Source organism: Mercenaria mercenaria, chromosome 3, assembly GCF_021730395.1.
Source record: "Mercenaria mercenaria strain notata chromosome 3, MADL_Memer_1, whole genome shotgun sequence".
Lineage (NCBI taxonomy): Eukaryota > Metazoa > Mollusca > Bivalvia > Venerida > Veneridae > Mercenaria > Mercenaria mercenaria.
Genome location: NC_069363.1, coordinates 80,296,809 through 80,319,352, shown reverse-complemented (window position 1 = coordinate 80,319,352; position 22,544 = coordinate 80,296,809). Strand labels below are relative to the sequence as shown.

Here is a 22,544-nt window from a genome sequence, read left to right as displayed (position 1 = left end):
AAAATGGTTTTAAAAAATCAATTATCCCCTCAAATCAGATTTGAAAGGAACTGATCAGCAACTTTCTCACAGAGAGCAAACACATTGAATATAATATTAAGGAACATGGTTAAACAATCAGTGAAATCATATAAAACAATGCGGCACATATAAAAACAGAAAGGATATTATGAGGACATGCAATAAGTTACCATGCATAAAATAAGTGTAGTTGCTGACTGCAAAGTTGCACTAACTATCACAAAAGCAAGCACAATGCAAAAATAATAAGCACAAAATAACTGACTGGTATTCCACATTGTATGTGACCAAATTAAACCAGATGTTATTTGCCTTACAGAAACATGGCTTAAGCCAGACATCAGTTCTTCCGAAATATTTCCTGATAATCTTAATTATAAGGTATATAGGGATGACAGGAGTGAAGGTCAAGGTGGAGGAGTGATGATAGCTATATCTAACTCACTGATCAGCCAAGAACAACCAGACCTCAAGACTTCATGCAACATAACCTGGGCCAAAATTACCATCACTGGCCTTAAAGATATCTTTGTCGGAGCCTACTATAAACCCCAAGAATTAGATGCCGACTCCCTATCCCAACTCTGGTTATCCCTTAGTAAAATACCCAAGGGCAGCATAGTATGGCTACTTGGAGACTTCAATCTCCCCGACATTGACTGGTCAAAAGAGTCCCCTAAACAAACTTGTAAAAACAGATCCTTTTATGAAGAATTTATTGAAAGATAATCCCATTATAATCTTGAACAAATAGTTAAGATCCCAACTAGGTTATCCAACACCCTTGATCTCTTCTTTACAAACCATCCATCCCATGTTCACTTGGTTAAATCCCTACCGAGTCTAGCCACCTCGGATCATGATATTATATTTCATGAATTGAATCTTAATAGGGGCCGCCCAACCCAACCTAGACGCCCTATAAAACTCTACACGAAGGCTAATTGGGAAGGGCTAAAATCTGACATGAAGGCTTTTGGTGCTAGCTTTTTCACCGAAAACCATTCAGACCCTGAAGTAGCGTGGAATTCATTCAAGGACTGCCTTAATGAATCCCAGTCAAAACACATTCCATCTAAAATGTCTAAACCCCGTGCCGACTTGCCATGGTTAACCCCGAGAATTATCAGGCTTATACATAAGCGTGATAAACTGTACCAGAAACTACACAAATCTCCCTCCTCAGCCCGCCAACAAAGATTCAAATCCCTTAAGTCTTCTATCCAGAAGCAAATAAGAGCCCAATACTGGTCATATATGGAAAGTGTCATATTTGACCATGACTCACAACCTGGTAAAAACAAAAAGTTTTACAGCTTCATCAAGCACAACAAAAAAGAAAATGTCGGCATTGCCCCCCTTAAATCAGATGGTCTTACCTACACAGACCCCATCCAAAAGGCTACTATCTTAAACAAACAATTTGAATCTGTCTTTTCCCCTCCCCAGCCCCTTAGTCTGAAGCATATATGTTCCAACGTCCTCTCATCCCCAGTCTCCATGATGAATAAGATCCAGGTCACCACTGAAGGTGTGGAAAAACTGCTCTATGGCCTATCCCCACATAAAGCCTCAGGACCTGATGAATTATCCCACGCATCCTAAAAGAACTCCACCATGAAATTGCTCCTGTACTTGCCCATATATACAGGTTATCTCTCGAATCTGGCCTAGTACCCAGTGATTGGAAAAAAGCCACCGTAGCCCCCGTATTTAAAAAAGGTCCCAAGTCTAACCTAGTAACTATCGCCCAATTTCCCTAACTTGCATTGCTTCCAAACTCCTTGAACACATTGTTGTTTCCAATCTTATGACCTATTTTGACAAGCATAAGCTACTTAGCCAGTTCCAGCACGGCTTTAGATCAGGTCACAGTTGTGAGACTCAGCTCATTAATTTCACTCAGGAACTTTACAATAACGCTGAACAGGGTCAACAAACAGATGTTATTGTCATGGACTTCTCCAAGGCGTTTGACAAGGTCGATCACATTAGACTAATTTATAAACTACAAAGCCTTGGTGTCAACCCACAAATTACCAAATGGGTCAAATCTTTCCTGTCCAACCGCTCCCAGAAAGTCGCTGTTGATGGTCATTTTTCCAGTGAACTTCCTGTACTGTCTGGAGTTCCCCAGGGGTCTGTTCTTGGGCCATGTCTCTTCCTGGTATATATCAATGACTTACCAGATTCCGTCAAATGTAACGCAAGAATGTTTGCAGATGACACCATAATATACCTTACCATCAACTCCATTTCAGATAGTATATCTCTGCAACAAGACCTGATTAGCTTAGAAACCTGGGAGAAGACATGGTCCATGGAGTTCAACCCGGACAAGTGTGAAGTCCTTAGAATTTTTAGAAAGAAAAATCCTGTAGTCTACCCCTACAAACTTCACAACATAGAGTTAAAAACTTGTGAGGCAGCTAAATACTTAGGCATAACCATTTCCAAAGATCTAAACTGGTCCAAACACATTGACAGTATCACTTCCAAAGCAACTTCCACTCTTCGCTTCATACAACGAAATGTCAAAACTGATAATAAAAAGGTCAAAATTGCTGCCTATAACACCTATGTCCGCCCTCAACTTGAGTACTGTTCAAGCGTCTGGCATCCTTGGCAAAAAACCCTCACTAGCAAAGTCGAAAATGTCCAAAGGTCAGCTGCTAGGTACGTCATGTATGACTACAGTTACACCAGTAGTGTTACACAAATGCTGAAAACCTTAGAATGGAATACACTCCAATATAGAAGGTTACACAATTCATTAGTAATGTTTTATAAAATAAGGACCCAGACAGTTGCAGTCGACCAATCTCATCTTATTCCAACTAGAAACCTAAATTACTTAATCCCCATGTCTCACACTCAGTACTTTTCTAACTCCTACTTCCCTAGGACCATCCGACTCTGGAACTCCCTACCAACTCATGTTAAATCTAGCCCCAGTCTCAGTATCTTTAGAGAGAGGCTGGCGGTGGTCAGTATGTAATTCTGTTGCCTCTGTCCCATTTTAACTGTAGCATACTGTCTTTTTTAGCTTTTATTCTTTTAACATTGTAACATATCAGTTCTTTAACAACTGTTTCTCTGACAGCGCCGCCCAGTGATAGTCGGAAATCGACGGTTGGGTGAAAGATGTAGATGTAGATGTAGATGTAGATGTGTTGAGGTCATATCGACGGGCCTCATTGCTTCTCTTGTCCGATTGGTTACAGGTTGGAGGTGTGTTTGTTGTCGAAATGCGGAATGTTTCGGAGTTTATCCAAATGCAAGGGAAGGGAAGTTGTCGCCCCTGCAATCGATTTGGACGTGGATTGATTTGGAAAGCGTCAAAGATTTTGACTTGTTACGGTATTTTCTTATGTCATTTCAGTATTTTTACAACTTAAGTAAGAAAAATGTACTATATATATTGTAAAGACTTATTTTATTTCGTATTCTTACTGTACATATCAAATGAAAAGGTTATAACCTCTAGGTATCAGCCGACACAGCGGCACATGAAAAATGGCGGATGTTTACTGTGATTGACACTTCAGTTCAATAAGATTAGCTTTATTATACATTGTGTGTTAGGACTATACTAAGGTATACTACCAGATTCTCTTAGACGTTCATTTTTCAATGTATATCGCTGCTGACTTTTAGTTTTAAGAGTTTCGTACTCAGTAATTTTCGACCCATAATGAAAGAGTCTTCAGTGATGCACTGTGTCTGCCAATCGCTGAGCAGCAGATAAATGGACACAGTGTTCATTTAGATGTGCAAGACTGTTCGGGACACCGCAAACGGACACGGTCAATTGCTTTTTGTTGCGGGGGTCGCGCAAAAAATTGGCTTTTCACTTTGAACGTACTGTATGCTTTTCTTTGGTATTTTAGACTTTGAGCATGCTCATAAATTGTTAAATTCATTTTACTTCTTGAATAAATAACAGTGACAAACAGAAAATTTAATATGTCTCCAACTCGAGTTACAGCTAGTTTAGCCTAGTTATAAAAAAATATTTATAAAAAAAACACGTAATAACGACAACTTTATGACAACTAATCATACTATTTCCCCAACAATAACCATATACATCAGTCATACGGTAGATCATAGTACATGTATATTGATTACCATACCTCTAGACTTCGGGTCTAGAGGTCCTTTTTCCAGACCCATAGCCACTTCCAAGATGAAAAGGGATATTTACGAGTAATTTTTACTGTCAGATTTAAATAGGCATAGATTATAATCCAACAAATTTGTCTGAAATCAATGCATGGTAATGCTAACATGGTTTGTTAACCCTTACCCTGCTAAAGCTCTATAATGAACTTGTCCATCTTTCAGTTTGAACAGTACCATTAAATGTTGAAAGGGGTGCATACCAAAAAGTTACTGACTGAATGGCTAACAGTGCAGAATTGCAGGCTGATCATGATCTGCACTGGTCACAAAAGCAGACTCAATCGTGTTTAGCATGATAGGGGTTAATATCAAGGTAGGGAAGAGCTAAAGATGTATAGGATATACCAAATGTGATCTTGTTTATCAATGAAGACACATGACTTGCAGTTTACTTAACAAACACACATGTGTTTGAATCAATATGTTAATCACAGTGAAACTTTATTTTCCAAGAAAATGTCTAGATAATAGTAGATTTGATTTTTATTATTTATTTTGGAGGTCTGTGATACATTATACTTTCCAGCAAGGTGAAGGCTCTCTTAGCTTCTTATATTGCAGGGGATACAAAAAAAAAATTGGCCTTCAAAAACATTTGTGAAATTTTAATAGGATTTTGATACATTCCAAAGCTTTTGTGTTAAATCTGTAGCTTCCCCCTCCCCCTCACCCCTTTATAAGTGTGCTACCTCGTCTGCCCAATAGAAGGAAATGATACCAGACCAGTATTTCAAAGGTCAAGCATGCTGAAGAAACAGAGTTAATAGCCTCTCTTATCTTTTAGGGTAGTAACTTTGTCATACTAGTACATTGAACTGTTGTGAATTAATTTCTGCATCTGCTTTACAACTTGAATGGCTCCTGTTGGGTTTAAGTATGAAATTTAAAAAATGGCAAAGAATAATTGCCATAAGAATGAAACATGCTGGATAATCTGCCATATTTAAAGATGTCTTTTAATTGTTCCATTTGAAGCCTGTTGTAGCTTGTGACTCTAAAGAACTATTTCAAACTGTCCTAGATTGTGACTGCTTCCCATTATCTGTAGCAAGGGCTCAGTTGGAATGATAAAAAATGTAAGAAAAATAGACAAGCCACTGTGAAAATGTTGGCTGACAATCAAACACACATGCAGCACTCATGGATTGCTTTAATTTCTCCTTGGCACAAATATATCAAGCATTTCAACATTTTGATACTGTAAAATAATTAAATTTCGTGGGCATGAAATTTCGTGGATTTGGTCAAACCGGCAATTTCGTGGGGATATGAATTCTTGGATTTCAACTTCTGAATATAAAATAAAAGGGAATTTTACTAGTTCGTTGGGATTTAATTTCGTGGATTGAGTCAACCACGAAACCCACGAAAATTAGTCCCCCACGAATATTATTGATTTCACAGTATCATATTATAGTATGGGTATTTTGACTATACATAAAGTATAAAGCTAGTCTGGCTGCAGTTACAAGGCACGGTGCATCTACATTTGTATAATTTACTAATGCCCAGCTTTTTTTTCTTGTTTTGGGGGAATGGGAGCAGTGCCCATTAGGGAGGGAAACTCGTGTTATAATGACTGAAATATGGGTAAAATCACACCAAAAGAAAAGTAATGTTTTTCATTAATATTTAATAACACACTCCAGAAGAAAATGATAAAAAAAAGCACTATCACATGTTTTACATAGTGTACAAGGATTATGGTTATAATCAGGTAGAAAGTACTTTTTATTTCCTCCAAAGTTTGAAGTGTTTAACAAATAACGCAGTATATACATAATTATATTAATAAAGCATGAAAGAAGCAAGGCAAACAATTACGTACAGCAAATAAAAAAAGTTACGAACATATTATTTGTTATGTGACAGTTGCTATATATATTATTTTATATTTAACATCTGAATGTTTTGTTGTACGTTCTTATTATACTTTAATTTTTATTGTACATTACAACATACTCCAAATACTAAGTAGAGCATAAATTTGAGGGCTGCTGTGTGGAAACCAACATTAGGCCTTTCAACCAGCAAGGGTCCAGATTAGCACATCCATACTGTTTATCAGCTTCTAGAACCTGTGTGCATCTGATTTAAAGTGAAAAGTATGGATCCAGACTGGCCCCAAAGCCCAAACGTTGGTTTTTACAAAGTGGCGCTCATTTATACTTGTTGCCAGCCTCTTTGGGTTAGAGGAATAGCAACTGTAACTTACAGTGTAAGTAGATATGGCCCAAAAACAGCACCTCTGTGCAGAGATGCTGTTTTTGGGCCATATGTGACTGTAAGGCATCCCAGTAAGCAAAATGTGTAACAATATATAAAACATTAACTGTTTATGAGCAGAAAAAGGTTTAATAAATAGAATGTATACATTGTACATAATTGTATTATTTGAATGCATTGCATATATATTTCAGTGACCTAAAATAGTCTTTTGTTTGGGAGACAGCCAGAAAAATTTGCCAAGGATAAAGCATTAACCTTACTTGGTTTAAGATTTGTAACGACAAATTTAAGGACCTTGTTTTTCTTTGAAAATGTTGTTTTTACCCTTAGCCTGCTGGCGGCAAGTGATTTGCCTTTGCGGCCAGTGCAGATCATGATCAACATGCACATCCATGCAGTCTAATCATGATCTGCACCGTTTGCTATTCAGTCAGTATCTTTTTGGTAAGCACCCCTTTCAACAGTTAATGGTACTGTCCAAATTGAAAGTTGGACAAGTTCATTATAGAAATATAGCAGGGTAATGGTATAATGATATATAATCAAAATTCTTGTAGTTGTAAAGACATAAAATCTTTGGTGAGTACATTTGTACTAATGACTTATTCCTAACCTTCCTTGCAACACTAAAAAGAACTTACTCAAACTTGTTTGAATGTTCCTAGTAAACATCTCAGAAAATGAAAATATTTTTGAATACATGTACATGTAGTTGAAATGTTTGAAACCTGCATAGATTGATTTGCTGATAACATTTCTACCAGTGACAGCCATACAATACTGTTTGAAAAGAAAAGTCATTTATTTTGTAAAAGATTAGATACAGAATTAAAATACAAGCTTATAAACCTGTAATACCAAATAAAATACTTAATTTGAAATAAAAACGTTATTTAAGACATAAAAGTGTTTGAACAAAAACAGACATGTATTATATAATATACAGTTTGGGTATTTTATGACAGACAGTAAAAATACAGAGTTGCTTAGATCTGGTCAGTTGGTAACTCAAAAATGTTGGTAATATAATTATCACTAGGCTATTCTGGTAATACCTTCACCGCAGATCCACCCCAGAGAGCACTTTTTGTCCTCACTTGTACCTGGAGCGTATGTTACCTGTTTACCTGTGTGATATAGAGCAGAACAACATGCCCTGGTATAGTCTTTGTTAATGTTACCTGTTTAATCTTTGATAAGCTTCAGTTTAAGTAAATAGTGTACATTTATATGGGGATATTGTTGATATGAGGTATTTTTCTTAGAACTATTTTTTTTTTTTTTTACAAGTTTTTTTGGATGAAGTCAATGAAATTTAAGTTTAAGGTGTCTGTTAAATTGTGTTACAGTACTAAACATATAATACTAAAAAGAGAAATCAAGGAACTAACTGTATAGACATATGGGCTGTTTTGTGAGTTTTCCATTTAACTTTTCTCAGTTTAATTTCTGCTGTATATTTATGTCGCTTATGCTTTTCTTCTAAAAGAGCAAATTATGGAATAATCCTGGAAATACAGATTTGCAGAATCGTTAGTAAATATTAATACAGAGGATTGATTTGGCTGTTGTTTGTTTGATATACATTAACAGTACACATTTATAGGTAATAGTTATTAAGTCAATGATCTTTAAGTACTGTAAAATCAGTATTAAAAGTGGCAGTGTAAATTAAAAAAAAACATGAAACTTCCATTTAATTCAAACGTTATATTATAAATTAATTTTGATTTGAAGTTTCCAAAACAACACAACCAGTTTGACCGAAACTGAGTTTTTACACAAACCAGATAGATTACCTTTACAGAATCTATTCACAGATGTTAAATTGCCAGTAACAAGATTTTGGCTAAGTCAGCAATTACTGAATGCAGAATAATTTAGGCTTAGTACAGGTACAATATATGATCAATGCAGATCTAGCTTCAAGGCCTCGCTGATAAGGCCTAAAAAAAAAATTCTTTGTTTCCGGTAACATGCTCAAAAAAATTAGGATAGGTAGGTCGGAAAAATGTTTATTTTTTTTTTATTATGGGAGACTTTTCGGAAATTATTTTTTTTGTCAAAAAATGATTACAAATAAGGGGGTTATGCCATTAGAGCATCAGTAAGTTGATTTTTAACATCACTGGCCATGTTTAAAGCATAAAAAGTGCAGTTTTGCATCTTTTTAGCTCGACTATTCGAAGAATAAGTAGAGCTATCCTACTCACTACCGGCGTCGGTGTCGGCGTCGGCGGTCACACCTTGGTTAAGTTTTTCGTACCAGTCCACATTTTGCAAGTCTTTGAGATAAAGCTTTGAAAACTTTCAACACTTGTTTACCATCATCATGGCCAGTTATAGGCAAGAGCACATAACTCCATCAAGGATTTTGGCTAAATTTTAGGGCCCCCTTTTTGACTTAGAAAATCATGGTTAAGTTTTTCGTACCAGTTCATTTTTTGACAAAGTCTTTTTAAGATAAAGTTTTGAAACTTTCAAACTTGTTTACCATCACCATGGCCAGTTATAGGCCAAGAGTACATAACTCCATCAAGGATTTTGGCTGAATTATGGCCCCTTTTGACTTGAAATCTTGGTTAAGTTTTTCGTACCATTTTATATTTTGACAAAGTCTTTTTAGATAAAGCTTTGAAACTTTTAACACTTGTTTACCATCATCATGGCCAGTTATAGGAAAGGGTTTACTAACTCGGTCAGGGATTTTGGCCGAATTATGGCCCCTTTCGACTTAGAAATCTTGGTTAATATTTCGGTACCAATTCATATTTTGGACAAAGTCTTTGAGATAAAGCTTTGAAACTTTCAACACCTGTTTACCATCCCCATGCCCAGTTATAGGCAAGAGTACAAAAACTCCATCAAGGATTTTGGCTGAATTATGGCCTCTCTTTGACTTAGAATCTTGGTTAAGTTTTTCTTTACCAGTTCATATTTTTTGAAAAGTGTTTGAATATGGCTTTGAAACTTTTATCACTTGTTTAGTATAATAGTCTCTATCTGTGGGGAAAGAAAAAATTTACTCTGTCATCTATTTTGGCTGAATTAGGGCCCCTTTTTTGGACTTTGAAATTGGTTCTGTTTTCTTTCAAGTCCATGTTTTGTCAAAACTATTTGACATATGGCTTTTAAACTTTGAACACTTGTTTATTCATTATGATTTCCATCTGTAGGCAAGAGTACATAACTATTTGACTGAATTTAATATGGCCCTTTTTTGACTTTGAAATTCCCTCATATCTTGCCATTTTGTGCAAGGACTTATCGAAATAAAAGTAATATGGAACTTGTTTGTCTAATCTATTATTTCTTTTGTCTGAATATCCGTGGAAATATTTTGACCCCATTCTTCGATCAATTCTTCGAATAGTCGAGCGCGCTGTCATCAGACAGCTCTTGTTGTTAAAAAGTTGAAAAAAATATTCTCCAAGGCCATAAAGACATTTAGGGTCGGGCCAAAAATTTAGGGTAGGTCGGGATACCGGAAACAAACAATTTTTTTTTTTACGCCTAAGAAAGAAAGCTATTTTTTGCCTTTGGGTATTCAGTCTTTTAAGTATAATAAAACAGTAGCTTTAAGCATTTTTTTTTTTTTCGACATTCATTGTCAGATCAAAAAGCAAGTCTTGGAAAAATGATTTTAATGCATAATTTTCCTGTATTACATGAGAAAAGATTGTGCAAAGGTAGTGAAAGGAGAACAAATCAATGTAAGGAGAAAATATAACATGCCGCTATAATACCAAGCAAAATAACCACTGTGGGGAATCACATGATCAAAATAATCTTTAAACCAAAGTTATATTTTGAAGATCATGAATAAATTTCCTACCATGATAAGATATGAAATTTTAACATAGCCTAACATATGACTAAGGCCTAAAAAAAAATTCTTTGTTTCCGGTAACATGCTAAAAAAAATTAGGGTAGGTAGGTCGAAAAATTTTCTTTTTTGGAACATTTTTTTATTAAGAGACTTTTCTCAAATTATTTTTTGGTCAAAAAATGAATACAAATAAGGGGGTTATGCCTTTAGAGCATCAGTACCGGTAAGTTGATTTCTAACATCACTGACCATGTTTAAAGCATAAAAAGTGAAGTTTTGCAATTTTTTGTTAAAAAGTTGAAAAAAATATTCTCCAAGGCCATAAAAACATTTAGGGTTGGGCCAAAAATTTAGGGTAGGTCGGGATACCGGAAACAAACAATTTTTTTTTTACGCCTAATGAAAATTGTTAAATTATTGTGTAGTTGACAATAGTTATAGATATCCTGTAATTACAAACACTAAAGAAAATAAGAAGTTTCAGTTTCTTGCAGTGTTCCAGATATCAGAAGGTGATCATGATTGAAATCTATGTAGTTTTGGGATACATCTATGTTGACATATGATAAGCTATATTTTAGATTTACCGCAAAAATTGCTTCAATATTTTCACATACTATTCATAAATTTATTTTGGTGTAGAGATTATTTTGATTATATGACTCCCTACAGTAATAACAGCTTTCAGGAGTTATCCCAGACATTAATCTTGTGATAATGAAAATGTTTTAGAAGGAAAAGTTGTTGTTTTTTTTTTCATTTTTCAGTTAGGCTTTTAACTTTATGTTAAAAACAATTACATGTAAGCAGCTGCTGTCCAAATAGAGAATATACATAATTAAATGTTTAGAAAAACACTGCTCAGTATTACAGTCGTATACAGTCAGCGTCATAAAGGGAGGTAATCCAAACAGTGTTTACAAATATGTTAGAAAACAATTATCAAAAGTAGGATTTAATATGAAAATAATAATTTTGTGTTCATAACAAAAAAAAATGTGATGCCACATTTTATACAAAGGCATCATGACCCTGTTTAAAAGTAACAATGATTTATTCTGTTTGGCCTAATAAGCGGAATAACAGGGAAGTTGTAGGAGGATGTTAGCTGTGCTTTCTGCAATTTATTTCTATTTATGATTGTCGCAATTCAATGTAAAGATGAATTCATCTGATAAAAAGTATATTTTTGACTTGAAAAGGAATTAAATTGCAGTAAAAAGAGTCTTATATTCATGTCACAAATCTGTTTGGAATTACTCCAAGATTTAAATAAAAGCAGTGTCAAGGTATGAATGTCATACCGTTCCACTTTGTTGGGCCTTTTCATACACGGTATTAAATAGGACACACAAATATTGGCCATTTACGACAGTACAAGGGATTTCATCACGATAGCTTGTTTCAAGATTGATTTGGAAATTAGAATTAGACTGTGTCATTAACGAGGACGCTGTAGTATAAACTTGTTTTGTGTACGTAATTTATTAAAACTCTGTGCTTGATATTTGTATTAGAAGGATTATTACGTAAAGCTAGTGGTATGCTAGTAAAAAAGTAATATTAATCCCATTTAAATTGTCTTAGATAATAGTTCACAAGAGTTGATGTGTATTATTTATTTTTCAGACTGAATGAACAACAGAATCAAAGATGTGATGCTCTGTGTCCTTCATTAGTTGACATTGATCAAAATGTTCGACGTAATTACAAGACAACCATGTCCGCAGAAAAGAAAAAAGTGTCCGAAAGCGATGTATTCCCGAGGCCAGGGAAAGGATCAGGTTTTTTGCAGACTGTTTCTGGAACGTTAGTTTCTGTCGAGTTGCTCACTGATATGAGATCATCTAGGGCTCGAAGATCAACGAGACGTGTCATCCTTAAAGCCAGCATTACTTCAGTTATTCTGCTGTCGATAGCATTCATTATTACGTACAGCGTCATTTTGACGTACATCAGTAGTAAAGTGCCTCTGATGAGACATCATGATGACTCGTCATCGGGCGATAAATCAAAATCCGGTAAACGATCTAAACTTTTAGCTCGGCCTGTTGGAAGATTAGATCGTGATCGTTTGTTAAAATTGACAAAAGATGTAGTTGTGAAGTGGAATATAGGAGATTACGAAGACATTTATACGGAAAAACCCAAATGCCACAAAGAAAGCAAGATCATCATTCTTATTACCTCAGCCCCTCAGAATTATGAGCGTCGGAAATCTATACGAGAAACTTGGTGCCGGCCATCAAATTTTAATCTTGCCTCAATTCCATGGCAGTGTGTGTTTTTAATAGGGCAAAGCTCTGTGCATTTATCAAACATTATTTTAGATAATGAAATAAATGACTATCATGATATTCTTTTAGGCAGCTATGTAGACTCTTATAGGAATCTCACAATTAAAACTATGCATGGATTAGAGTGGGTCCGACGGACTTGTCCGAGTGATTTTGTGTTAAAAACAGACGATGATGTTTATGTCAATACTAAATTATTGCACAAATTAACTAGTAATACTCCGAAAAATAATACTTACATTGGATTAGTTACACAGTCTGAAGACAGACTAAAAGTTATACGTGACCCGATCAGTAAGTGGTTTGTGTCAATGGAACAATATCCGATGTCTCATTATCCTCCTTACGCAGTTGGAATGGGATATCTTCTATCTATAGATCTTGTTGAAAAGTTCATAAATACAAGTAAACACATTCTGCCATTTGCAAATGAGGATGCGTATGTAGGCGTATTAGCAGATTACGCTAACGTTGAGCCATTCAGAAGTGGACGTTTTACGTTAAGCGGCTGGGGTTTACGAATGTGTAATTATATATACCTTGTTGTTGTACATCACGTTAGTGCAGAAGATCAGTATAAAATGTTCGATACAAATCAAGAAGCATTCCAGATGTGCAAAGACGATGCTAATTTGGAAACGTTCACCTGGGTATAACAGTAACTTGTAGGTATATTAATTACATGTACTTAAGTTTGTGTATTTCAATACCATATTTTTATGTTGAAGGTGAAAAATGAACTGATCTGTTATTTATACAATGTAGTTATATCAAATAAAAACATTATCTGTAAAAAAAAAAAAAAATATATATATATATATATATATATATATATATATATATATATATATATATATATAATGGTCAGATATGATTGTAGAATTTTTCATGAAAGGAAGCTGTCCAACTTGCTTGCAGTCTGCGAAGGTAACGGCTCTATGGTGTAGAATACATGTCATTTCTCGTGTGGGAAATTGTTCAAGCTTGCCTACAGAAGGTTGATGGTTCTACTTACTTGTGTGTAGGTACTAAATTGGTGAATGCGAAAAAAGTCTTAAGTGAATATAGATGAAGAAGCATTTAAGACTTCTTTTGCATTCACCCCTCAAAATGTCTTATCCTGAGCTTATCCTGAGCTAGTACATAGGTGCGTGCCGTGTGTCTGTCGATATTCGTAAGTCTGAATGGTGCAGTATGAATTAAAACACAGTCGTTTTTTCGCCAGATCCAAATTCTGTATAGTCTGTAACACAACTTGAAAATGATTAACAAGTTATAGACCTGTCACCATGTAAGAGTTAGACTTCAATTTGCAATGAGTGTATCCTCTCGAAAATGTCAAAATACCTCTTGATTTGAAGCTGTTACAACAAATGTATTAGTGTCAATTGCAAAACAGCTCTTAACAGAATTTATTAAATAATTATTTTAAGACCTTGATAACCATTTTTATTTTATAACTCAGAATTTTCATTATCAAATACAGCATGTATGTTGCACTAACAAATCCAAAAGCGTGTATTCATCTCTCAGTGGGATATGCTGTATCATAGTTATTCATACAGAAAAAAATATTCTACCAGAAATGACATCTTGATGCCAAATAAAAAAATTTAAAAACCGTTTTTAAACATATTCAGTCTTACTTATTTAAAATTATAGTCAGTATCTGTTGATATAACATTCAAAAAAGATATAATTTATGTAATAAAAGAGTCACAGTACTTTGTTCTGAAGTAATGTATTTGGCTCTGATGGATTTTTGCCAGGCTGGATCACACACTGACCAAGCACCATGTGGGATTCAAGTTTAGCTGCTTAGCTCAGTAGGGAGAGTGCAGATCTATGGATCACGGAGTTGGGAGTCAGATCCCCGGGCAAGGGGTGACATATTGATTGGAGACATTATGTCTGAAATCATTCATCCTCCACCTGTGATTCATGTGGGGAAGTTGGCAGTAAATTGCAGAGAACAGGTTTGCGCAGGTACAGAATAAATAACACTGGTTACCAAAAAATTTTTTAATGTAGGTTAACTGTCAGTCATTATATAACTGAAATAATACAAATGCAAAGAGGGGCACCTTATATAAACGCCTGCCTCCACCATTGAGGGCTGTAATGTTGCAATATCATAATTCATATATCAATATCCTATATATTTGTTTTGTGAAATAGCTAAGATATTGCTAATTTTTAATGTGAAATATTTGTGGCTAAAAATTGATAATCTTTAGCTCAACTTTTTGAAGAAAAAGTAGAGCTCTTGCACCGGCACCGCCGTCGCCGTAGGTTAAAGTTATTGATAAAGTCAAATATCTCTGTTACTATCAAAGCCATTGACTTGAAACTAAAAATAGTTATTTACTATCAAAGTCGACACCAGGAGAAACAATCTCCATAACTCTAGTTTGAATTTTGACAGAGTTATGCCCCTTTTTAACTTGGATTTTTTTTGTTAAAGTTTTTGATAAAGTCAAATATTTCTGTTACTATCAAAGCTATTGAATTGAAACTTAAAATACTTATTTACTATCAAAGTCTACACCAAGAGAAACAATCCCCATAACTCTGATTTGAATTTTGACAGAGTTATGCCTTTTTTAGCTCACCTGTCACAAAGTGACAAGGTGAGCTTTTGTGATCGCGCGGCGTCCGTCGTCCGTCCGTGCGTGCGTGCGTCCGTCCGTCCGTAAACTTTTGCTTGTGACCACTCTAGAGGTCACATTTTTCATGGGATCTTTATGAAAGTTGGTCAGAATGTTCACCCTTTATGATATCTAGGTCAAGTTTCGGGAAAACTGGGTCACGTGCCATCAAAAACTAGGTCAGTAGGTTCTAAAAAATAGAAAAACCTTGTGACCTCTCTAGAGGCCATAATTTCACAAGATCTTCATGAAAATTGGGTCAGGAATGTTCACCTGGGAAAAGATATCTAGGGTCAAGTTCGTAACTGGGTCAACGTGGGGTCAAAAACTAGGTCAGTAGGTCTAAAAATAGAAAAAACTTGTGGACCTTCTAGAGGCCTATTTCTCAATGGATTTCATGAAAATTGGTCAGAAAGTTCACCTTGGGTATTCTTTGGTCAAGTTCGAAAACAGGGTCACGTTTGCCGTCCAAAAACTAGGTCATTAGGTCTAAAAATAGAAAAACCTGTGGACCTCTCTAGAGGCCATATTTTCAAGGATCTTCATGAAAATTGGTCAGAATGTTCAGCTTGATGATATTCTAGGTCAAGTTCGAAACTGTGTCACGTGCGGTCAAAAAACTAGGTCAGTAGGTTCTAAAAATAGAAAAAAATTTGTGGACCTCTCTAGAGGCATATTTCTAATGGATTCTTCATGAAAATTGGTCAGGAATGTTCAGCTTGATGATATTAGGTCAAGTTCGAAAACTGGGTATGTGCGGTCAAAAACTAGGTCAGTAGTGTAAAAATAGAAAAAAAACCTTGTGACCTCTCTAGAGGCCATATTTTTCAATGGATCTTCAGGAAAATTGGTCAGAATGGTTTTTCCCTTTATGATATCTTGATCAAGTTCGAAACTGGGTACATTGGGTTAAGAAATTGGTCAGTAGATCTTTAAAAATAGAAAAACCTTGTGACCTCTTAGAGGCCATATTTTTCATGAGATCTTCATGAATATTGGTCAGATGTTCACCTTGATGATATCTAGGTCAGGTTCGAAAATGGGTCACGTGGGGTCAAAAAACTAGGTCAGTAGGTCTGAAAATAGAAAAACCCTTTTGGACCCCTCTAGAGGCCATATTTCTCAATGGATCTTCATGAAAAATGGTGAGAATGTTCACTTGTTTATATCTAGGTCAGGTTCGTAACTGGGTCATGTGTGGTCAAAAACTAGGTCAGTAGGTCTAAAAATAGAAAACCTTGTGACCTCTCTAGAGGCCATATTTTCACGAGATCTTCATGAAAATTGGTGAGAATGTTCACCTTGATGATATCTGGGGCAAATTTAAAAGTGGGTCACGTGCCTCCAAAACCCAAAGGGCATTAGGTCAAATAATAGAAAAACCTTGTACCTCTCTAGAGGCCATATTTTTCAATGGATCTTCATGAAAAAATTGGTCAGAATTTTTTATCTTGATGATTTCTAGGTCACTTGCGCTCAAAAACTAGGTCACTATGTCAAATAATAGAAATAACCACGTCATACTCAGTTCAGCACTGGGTCATGTGGGGATAGGTGAGCGATTCAGGACCATCATGGTCCTCTTGTTTAACTTAGAATTTTTAGCTCACCTGTCACAAAGTGAGAAGGTGAGCTTTTGTGATCGCGTGGCGTCCGTCAGTCCGTGCGATCGTCCGTCCATAAACTTTTGCTTGTGACCACTGTAGAGGTCACATTTTTTGTGGGATCTTTATGAAAGTTGGTCAGAATGTTCATCTTGATGATATCTAGGTCAGTTTCGAAACTGGGTCATGCGCCGTCAAAAACTAGGTCAGTAGGTCTAAAAATAGAAAAACCTTGTGACCTCTCTAGAGGCCATATATTTCAGGAGATCTTGATGAAAATTGGTCAACGTTCACCTTGATGAATTTCTAGGTCAAAATCGAAAAATGGTCAGTGCCATCAAAAACTAGTCGTTGGTTAAATAATAAAAACCTGTGACCTCTCTGAAGGCCATATTTTTCATGGGATCTATATGAAAGTTGGTCTGAATGTTCATCTTGATGAAAATCTAGGTCAAGTTCGAAACTGGGTACGTGGCAGTCATTAAAACTTGGTCAGTAGGTCTAAAAATAGAAAAAATACCCTTTGGACCTCTCTAGAGGCCATTTATTCAGGAGATCTTGATGAAAATTGGTCAGAATGTTCACCTTGATGATATCTAGGTCAAGTTTGAAAGTGGGTCACGTGCCATCAAAAACTAGGTCAGAAGGTCAAATAATAGAAAAACCTTGTGACCTCTCTAGAGGCCATTTTTTTCATGGGATCTGTATGAAAGTTGGTCTGAGTGTTCATCTTGATGATATCTAGGCCCAAATTTTGAAAGGGGTCACGTGCTTCAAAAACTAGGTCAGTAGGTCAAATAAAAAAAAAAACCTTGGGACCCCTCTAAAGGCCCTATTTTTTATGGGATCTGTATGAAAGTTGGTCTGAATGTTCATCTTGATGATATCTAGGTCAAGTTTGAAACTGGGTCAACTGCGGTCAAAAACTAGGTCAGTAGTTCAAAACAGGGTCACGTACCTTCGAAAACTAGGTCAATAGGTCAAATAATAGAAAAACCTTGTGACCTCTCAAGAGACCATATTTTTCAATGGATCTTCATGAAAATTGGTCAGAATTTTTATCTTGATAATATCTAGGTCAAGTTCAAAACTGGGTCACATGAGCGCAAAAACTAGGTCACTATGTCAAATAATAGAAAAAACGACGTCATACTCAAAACTGGATCATGTGGGAAGAGGTGAGCGATTCAGGACCATCATGGTCCTCTTGTTTTGTTAAAGTTTTATGAAGTTTTTACTGGCAAAGCTCTAATTCAAAGTCAAGCACTGACAAAAGTTGAGCGTGCTGTCTTACGGACAGCTCTTGTTGACATAATATTATTTTTCATTTTTTTTTGTATATTGATGACATTGTCGTCATGAACATTAGTATCTAGTTCAGTAATGATTATTGGTTTATTCAGAAAATGTATGGCCAATTTGAAAGTAAAGTAGGGCTATTATATCAATGGTAGCATAAATTCCTGTTCAAATAGCTATATAACTGGAATGACGAATTCTTTTGTAAGTGTGGGCAGAATGGTTTATGCCTGTGTTACACACTGTCACCTTGGACGTTAAATTAACCGATAAAAGATCAAATGACAATATGGGTAAATATTTATACTCTTTGTACACAAACGCTCCCGGTTCTGGCGTGAGGTCATGTATTTAGGACAGTGTTATAATAATTGTAGTAAAGGACGAGTTTTCTTTTCTTTGAATTAGATTTTGGTAATACCCTCCTTCTTCTGATAAATCCTAAACTACCGATTCAGAAGAAAAAAATTATTTAAAGCTTGTGTCATTGTAGAAATAAAATTCAAATTATAGATTTCTGTGCTTTATAATCAGATTAAATGACGTAACTATGATCATATGACATTATTTTGGACAAATCTCAGTATTATCTATATACTTTTTGTTAACAATCACGCCGATCTAGTACAAGATCAAGATTTGTCACCACTTTGATAGTTAAGGACACCAAATTTTCTTTTCTTCAGATATTTAAAGATTTGGTTTTAAACAGATATTCGATGTTTGTCTATGGTCAATATATGACACCTATTATTTTGGGGGGTTTGCAAGTCAGATTCAAGGCAACATTGACCTTGAAACTGAAATTATTTTTACATTTATTAAGTAAAGAGCACATTTGCTTACTCAATACTGTTTTGTTTAATTCATAGAATTATTTCAGGTGATCAACAGGCAAATGTTTTGTGGGTCAGTAAGTCAAAGGTCAAGGTCACAGTGACCTTGGAACTAGAAAAAATTTCCAGTCAAATCTGGAGCACTTTATCTTACAGTCCTCAAATTTTGTAGGATGAATGCCTGCGGTTAGGAGGTACATGTTACCCATATTGTTTTTGGGTCAGTACCACAAAGGTCAAGGTCACAGTGACCTTGAGATTGAAAATGGTGTCTGATCAATTACTGGAAAATGCTTAATGACACAAGTTTGTTACTTTTAAGATCTTTAAGTCATAGGTCAAGGTCAGGGTATATAAAATTCCATGCCATGTTGCCTCCAACATCCCATCATGGTGGGGTATATATGTTTTACTAACAGCTCTTGTTCTAAAGGAATCTGCCTATAGAAGCCTGTCAATGGATCAAGTAAAATTGGCCCCTAATCTCTGGGTGTTTAATACTAAGTAGTATAAAAGACATTATCATATAGAAAGTTCAGAAATGGGGAGCGAGCCGGTTATCAACAATTTGACAGAATTTTTTCCGCTGTTGTTTCTTCATATGTACAAATATTTACATGTAATTATGAACTCCCTTAGCCTTACTCATTTATCAGGATGACTTGCGTGTATTTTATGATCTGTTCTTTTATAGGTGTCGGGACAGCGACAGTCAAAAGTTACCACGCTGTCCTGAAACGTCATATTATTTGGACTAGAATTTCCTATGAAATCTACAGTTGGTTGAAATATCTTTTTTCAGGATGGTTTCAAGCTGTTTTTGTGATATTTGCCAGCCCTTGTTTTCCAAAGAATCAGCTTCCCTATAGTGTCAAGCATTCCAGTGCCCCAGTTCTGAGGACAAGGGAGGCTACTCTTACAGATTTCTACCTTTTGTGAAGCTGACAATAGAAGAAACCAGTCAAGCTTCATGCTAGTCAGCAGACATGTTCAAAAGATGTCAAAAATTCAGGACAGATCATGGGGGAAAAAAACTGTAATCCCAATAATGTGCTAGTACTTGAACTTGAAAAAAATCAGTTTGACTTAAGCATGCATCATTGCAATAATGTGAATAGGAAAAAAAAACATTGCAGGATTTTTGGAAACAAAGTTTTGATGCAATAGAAATTTAGATTTACACAGATTTTGCCAAAGATTTGATTTGCTCTACAAGATGAAAGAATTTGATAATCAAAAGTAGAAAATTATTTTTCTCATTTGAAGTGTCAAACTTGTCAAGTTTATTAATTTATTCCATTGCTCATTATCTATTAAAATTTTATCATCAATACTGCCAGTTTATACAGCCTTCAAAAATACCTTTAAAATATGTGGACTTTATACAGTTAATAATCTGAAAAAAATCATTTGTCATTCACTGATTTCCCTGTTTGTTTTTATAAAGTGGAATTATTTGCCAGGAAAAAATAAACCATTAAATCTTAGGAAGGTTTATACTGCTGTGCATCATGATTAACCTAAAACTAAAAACTGCTTTTATGTTTTGGAAGTTCAGTTGTTTGTCAGATCTCAGCTTTTTGGTCATTTTATGTTACTGTAAATTATAACATGTAGATACATGTATGTATCATAAACATTTTACAAACGAAGACACTGCATTAGAAGAAGTAGATTTTTGTTTATAAGGAAGTTAGTGTACCTTTTTTTTCTTTGTTTATCTAATTTTTGTTAGCCATTTTGTGTTCATTTAAATATAAATGTAGCTAGATGTTGATGCATGTGTTAAGACAATTTTTGTACGAACCTGCTGGTTACTGGTTCAGATTTGTGTAAAATAAGAATTTATTATAAATTATTTAGTTGTAACAAATTTGTTCATTTCAGTCTGAGATCAAGGCTTATATATATATATATATATATATATATATATATATATATATATATATATATATATATACACACGGCTTTATGCTTTGCGTTTTAAAGGTATAAGGCTGGATCCATCATTAAATTACACAGATTTGGGGAATTAAGTTCATCTGGTTATGTCCAGGAAGTAGGAATTTTCTTCTACTCTTAATGCAGAAAGAGATATAAAGAAATGATATTTTTATTTTTCCTCGAGACATCTCTTAACCCTTATCATGCTTGACATGATTGATTCTGCCTTTGCAACCAGTGTAGATCATGATCATCCTGCACATCCATGCAGTCTCATCATTATCTGCACTGTTCGCCATTCAGTCAGTATCATCTTTGGTAATTACCCCTTTTAACAGTTTATGGTGCTGTTCAAATTGAAAGATGGACAAGTTCATTATAGAAATTTAGCAGGGCAAGGGTTTATCTTCTGTACTAATGTTGATGAGAAGAAAAAGCTTGATTGTGTGAAACTGAAAGTGGTAGAATGTATAGGAACATTATTTTTTGTCCTTTCCTTGTTCCATTTTGAATCTCAGTTTAAATATCTTGGGTCCAGTGTTATAAAACTGAGTTTTGAGACCAGTCTAAAAATTACGGGTTCTGATTGGTTGGTTCTTGGTTCAGTTTTGAAACCAACCAATGGCAAGGTAGCTTTCTGAGACTGGTCTTCAAATTCAGTTTGATAACATTATATGCTGCTGTTATCAAATTGAAAATGACCTTTTGTGTAGGGGTCATAATCTCATACATGTATATCATTATACATATGATACAGTTTGGAATTCCGGTCATGAGACCATTTTCAATTTGACAAATATTTATTGATGATTGATATCCCAGAAATTGATTTTTTATACCACGTTCTTATTTATGTCATGTTTTCGTTGTAGATAGTTATAAAAGTTGTAGCTGTAAATATATAGATGATTTTTTTTTACATACATTATACTCGAGAAAAGTGCTAAAATTTTGTCTCTGAAAGATAGGTGTGTGTGATATTATTCTTGGAAGTTCTGGTGTGCTGGTAATAAATTTTGGCTTCCAGTTATGAATTTATACAATTTCAGTTTTTTTTGTCAAAACTATTTTTGCCTGTAGAGGGAGATTAAAGTTATTTTTCATGAAATAAACTCTTGATATAGTTTTGCCAGTTAACACGATTAATTAGCATTCTAACATGGTTTGATTTGATTGCCAGTTAAACAAAGAAAAAGTTTAAGTTCTGTATATTCTGCAGTAAACAGTCGTTGACGCGCAGACCGGCAAGAGAGCATTATTACGTCAAAGTGCCGCATGACGTCCAGTTCATTACTTCTTTGATAAATGAATCCCAACATAATTTATATCAAAATATTTCAGTGAACATATAAGAATGATAGCAATCAAGGTCTTCTTGTGGTTTGTCAGTTCTTTGTTCAGATGCTGAAATACAGTTACTTAACCACTGGTGTGTTAATTCCTGCACATCTGATTTCTGAACCGTGATAAATTAAGCGACAAACCACTTGAAGGCCTGGATTTTATGTTTAATTGAAACATATTTTTTGGGACAACTTGTTTTATTAGACATGATCTTACAGTATAAAGGAAGACAGCAGATTAAATCCTTCCACATTGGCCTAATTAAAAGAGGGAAACTTGATACTAGCTTGAAAAGTTTTTTATAGGTA

General features: G+C 35.0%; 1 protein-coding gene across 4 annotated transcripts; it reads left to right on the top strand.

Annotated features, from left to right (window-relative positions):
* Nucleotides 1-7,614: 7,614 nt before the first annotated feature.
* Nucleotides 7,615-20,806, top strand: LOC123524281 (beta-1,3-galactosyltransferase 1-like). 4 transcript variants are annotated; one of them, XM_045302354.2, is made up of 3 exons: nt 7,615-7,687; nt 11,894-13,230; nt 19,751-20,806. In XM_045302354.2, the coding sequence occupies exons 1-2, from the start codon at nt 7,683-7,685 to the stop codon at nt 13,215-13,217; spliced, it is 1,329 nt and encodes a 442-aa protein (XP_045158289.2). In that variant the 5' UTR covers nt 7,615-7,682; the 3' UTR covers nt 13,218-13,230; nt 19,751-20,806. The 4 variants fall into 4 exon arrangements, with proteins under 4 accessions (XP_045158289.2, XP_045158288.2, XP_053395002.1 ...); XM_045302353.2 differs by having other exon boundaries at nt 7,616-7,687; nt 11,894-13,226; XM_053539027.1 differs by lacking the exon at nt 7,615-7,687 and adding an exon at nt 11,426-11,553 and having other exon boundaries at nt 11,894-13,226.
* Nucleotides 20,807-22,544: the final 1,738 nt, after the last annotated feature.